The sequence below is a fragment of the Austrofundulus limnaeus genome, unplaced genomic scaffold (genome assembly GCF_001266775.1).
Source record: "Austrofundulus limnaeus strain Quisiro unplaced genomic scaffold, Austrofundulus_limnaeus-1.0 Scaffold16, whole genome shotgun sequence".
Lineage (NCBI taxonomy): Eukaryota > Metazoa > Chordata > Actinopteri > Cyprinodontiformes > Rivulidae > Austrofundulus > Austrofundulus limnaeus.
Genome location: NW_013952418.1, coordinates 3,661,714 through 3,664,760, shown reverse-complemented (window position 1 = coordinate 3,664,760; position 3,047 = coordinate 3,661,714). Strand labels below are relative to the sequence as shown.

General features: G+C 34.5%; 1 protein-coding gene across 1 annotated transcript in view; it reads left to right on the top strand.

Moving 5' to 3' along the window:
• The window catches only part of ca7 (carbonic anhydrase VII), a 13,191-nt gene extending 12,141 nt beyond the window's left edge, over positions 1-1,050 (top strand). The window contains exon 7 of the mRNA XM_014003062.1: positions 162-1,050. Within this exon, the coding sequence (XP_013858516.1) occupies positions 162-281 (120 nt within the window). The 3' untranslated portion in view covers positions 282-1,050. The remainder of the gene's footprint in view (positions 1-161) is intronic.
• Positions 1,051-3,047: the final 1,997 nt, after the last annotated feature.

Genomic DNA, 3,047 nt, shown 5'->3' with positions numbered 1-3,047 from the left:
TTTTTTATTGATTTTGTGATTAAATGAACCTTAAATGAACCTGAGTTGAAACCAGGGATGTTTACGTGGAAACTGTTGGTCTTTTAATCGTCTATCTGTTGGAAGGAAAACATTAAACCTGTTTTACATGAATAAATCCAATTCTTTGTCTCCCACTGCAGCTGGGAATGTTCAGAATGCTCCTGTTCAACGGAGAGGAGGAAGACGAGAGGAAGAAGATGGAGAACAACTTCAGGCCTCCTCAGCCTCTCAACGGCAGAGAAGTGCGTTCCTCCAATTAGTTCCTCTTCAACTCATAGATACACAAAGCTTTGTCAAGCAGCAGCTTCTGCAGGAATATGTTTTTAACCATCATGATAGTTTGTTCTGTAGGCGTCTGAGCTGATTTAGACAGAAAGGTAAAGATCCAGTGTTTTGAGGCAATTAGAGATTCATAAAAATGGACTTTATGATGACACCAAGGAGCCAAGTGATGAGAAAATCAAGTCTTCTTTTAAACTTTAATAACTAATTATGGAAAAACCTGCAACAAGGTTATACAAGCACTTTAAACGAGCCGGTTCTGTTTTTCAGCTTTTAGCTCGAGCCGTCTGCTGGCGAATAAAAGCTGCTTTTATCCAAACTGTTTCGTTGTGCGTTACACAACTGAGGCCCCTTTTTAAAGCCATGAAGATTTTAAACTTTGTTTTAACCAGATGATTAATTAAAATTTATTTAACTGAGTTAGAATGAAACAGCATATTTTGAAATGACAACATTCTGCCTGAATGTCACATCTGTGGGGTTAAATGATTGGATTTACGGTTAACCTCAAACTTCCTGTACAGTTTTAAATTTTGTGTAAATTGTGACAGTTTTTATGCTGAAATGTTACTGTCTTGTAAAAACAAGCCCCCTCCAAATCATTGAGCCTCTGTTGCGACTTGTTTTGTTGCTGATGTGAGAAATGATGGAGAAAATGGAGTTTACGATTAGTTTTGAGTGTTTTGTAAAGCATTTTTGTAACTTTTGCAATGTTTGACAGGAATAAAATTAAAACTTTTGAACGATGCCTTTTGWTCTGTGTCTTAACAAAACCAGGAGCAAAACGTCTTCATTTGAAACAAAAAATGATAATTAATTCAGCATTTTATGTTCTTAGTTTTAGATTTGAGCTACAAAAACCTGCTCAAACCCAGGCAGAAAACTATTTAAGCTTCTCACTTTATAAAAAAATGTGTGATGGTTGTAACTGAATCTTCCTTATTGCAGCATATATTGGAGTCATTCAAGCCAATGTTTAAACACTCAGAATCAGAAGAAGTCCTCTTCTGTTCAAGGTAATCAGTAGTCAGGATTAAACCTGACAGATTGCAGGACACAGAGGGGTAATGTGAACTGAGAAATTATTTACCAACAAAATCAGTTTGAGTCTTTTAAGGTGTTGGTAAAAGATCTTCGCAGTGTCTCTGAAAATGTTTCAGCTTTAAGAGATAATTCAAYCTTCAGCCACGTTTTATTTAAAAGGGGAGGAAAAAAAGATTTCTTCTTAGACGCTCAATTAGATGCAAAAAATGTCCTGGAAATCCGTTCTTAGAGTTTACATAAGGCAGTATCCTTCTTTGCATCAGAATCCTGCTCTCAGGTAAACTCATTTAATCCATCTTTTGAATGGCTCCGAGCAAAGTTTAAACACCCGAGGGAAGTCTMCACTAGGTGTTGGAGAGGAGGAAGGACTCTACATTTACTGAAGAAAATGCTTAAATAAATCATTTCTAATTGTGTCCCTCTGACCTGCTGCAGCTGTGTGTTGGTGACAACACAGCAGGAGAAGTTACCTGTTAATATATCAGACAGGTGTCAGGGTGGAAAACACTCATTTAACAATAAAGGGAAACCGGGCACGACTGAAAGTTAAGTTAATCAGTGATGGTGGGAATTTAAAATATTATAAATACTTGTAAAATGTTATACATGTAAAATGTTTCGATTTGGTTTTATAAATGTATTGGGGCATGAAATCACAGTTTTGTTTATAAAGCTTTACATAAAATAGTGTAGAAAATAAATGGAAGGCCTTTACTTTTTATTAAAAATGAATTTAAGGAAATGTAACTTTTTTTTTTTGACAAATTAAGACACGGAGGAATTTAGAAAACATGAAATGCAGACAACACAAGCAGGTGCACAGAATTGATTTACCTGTATGGAATACATTTTGAAAACAAGCAGTTTAGTATATTTCTAATAAAGGTGCAACATTTGTAAAATACGTGGTGCTAATCAGTTCAACTACAATTATGACAAGTGAATATTTAGGTGGTATAATGTAGAACCTTATAATTGTAAAATATTATAATGGATATACAATTGTAAATAAACAGTACTAGTAAGATAAAAATTTATTAGTTCTGCTCCTTCTTCAATCTTTTACATTATTCTTAAAAATAACTAATACCAAGTAATAAAATCTATCCATCCATGCATTATCCATACTCGCTTCTTCCTTTCAGGGTCACTGGTGCCCAAACCCAGCAGTCCCAGTGCAAGGGGCGGGGTACACCCTGGACAGATCGCAAGTCCATCACATAAGTCATAATAAATGCTGAAAAATATTTAAAAGTGAAGCCAATAAATCAGTTATTTTAGCTTGTTAATAACGTTCGGTGTAAATGTGATGGCAGCCTTTGTCCAGCAGGGGGCAGAACAGGACCAGTTTAATTAGCTGTACACAGCGTTTGGTTTTTAAAAATGTTTTTGGTATTATTTGAAAACTCAACACATCTACTAAAGGCAATAGATTGAGTTATCAAGATTAGTTCAGAAAACTGCAGCACTGACTTAAAAAAATACTCGAACAACCTAAAGTAAATAATTTTATTTTAAATAAGACTGCATGACATTGGGTCAAATGTGCTCAATTAATTGTAATTCAATGTAGTTGGCTGAGCTACAAGAATGTTCCAACATGTCCAGTTTGATAAAATAATATAAAGATTTAAAAATGCATTTCTGTAAAGAAAAGGTTAAAATGAATAATCATAGTTTGAAATAAATATTCATTATGC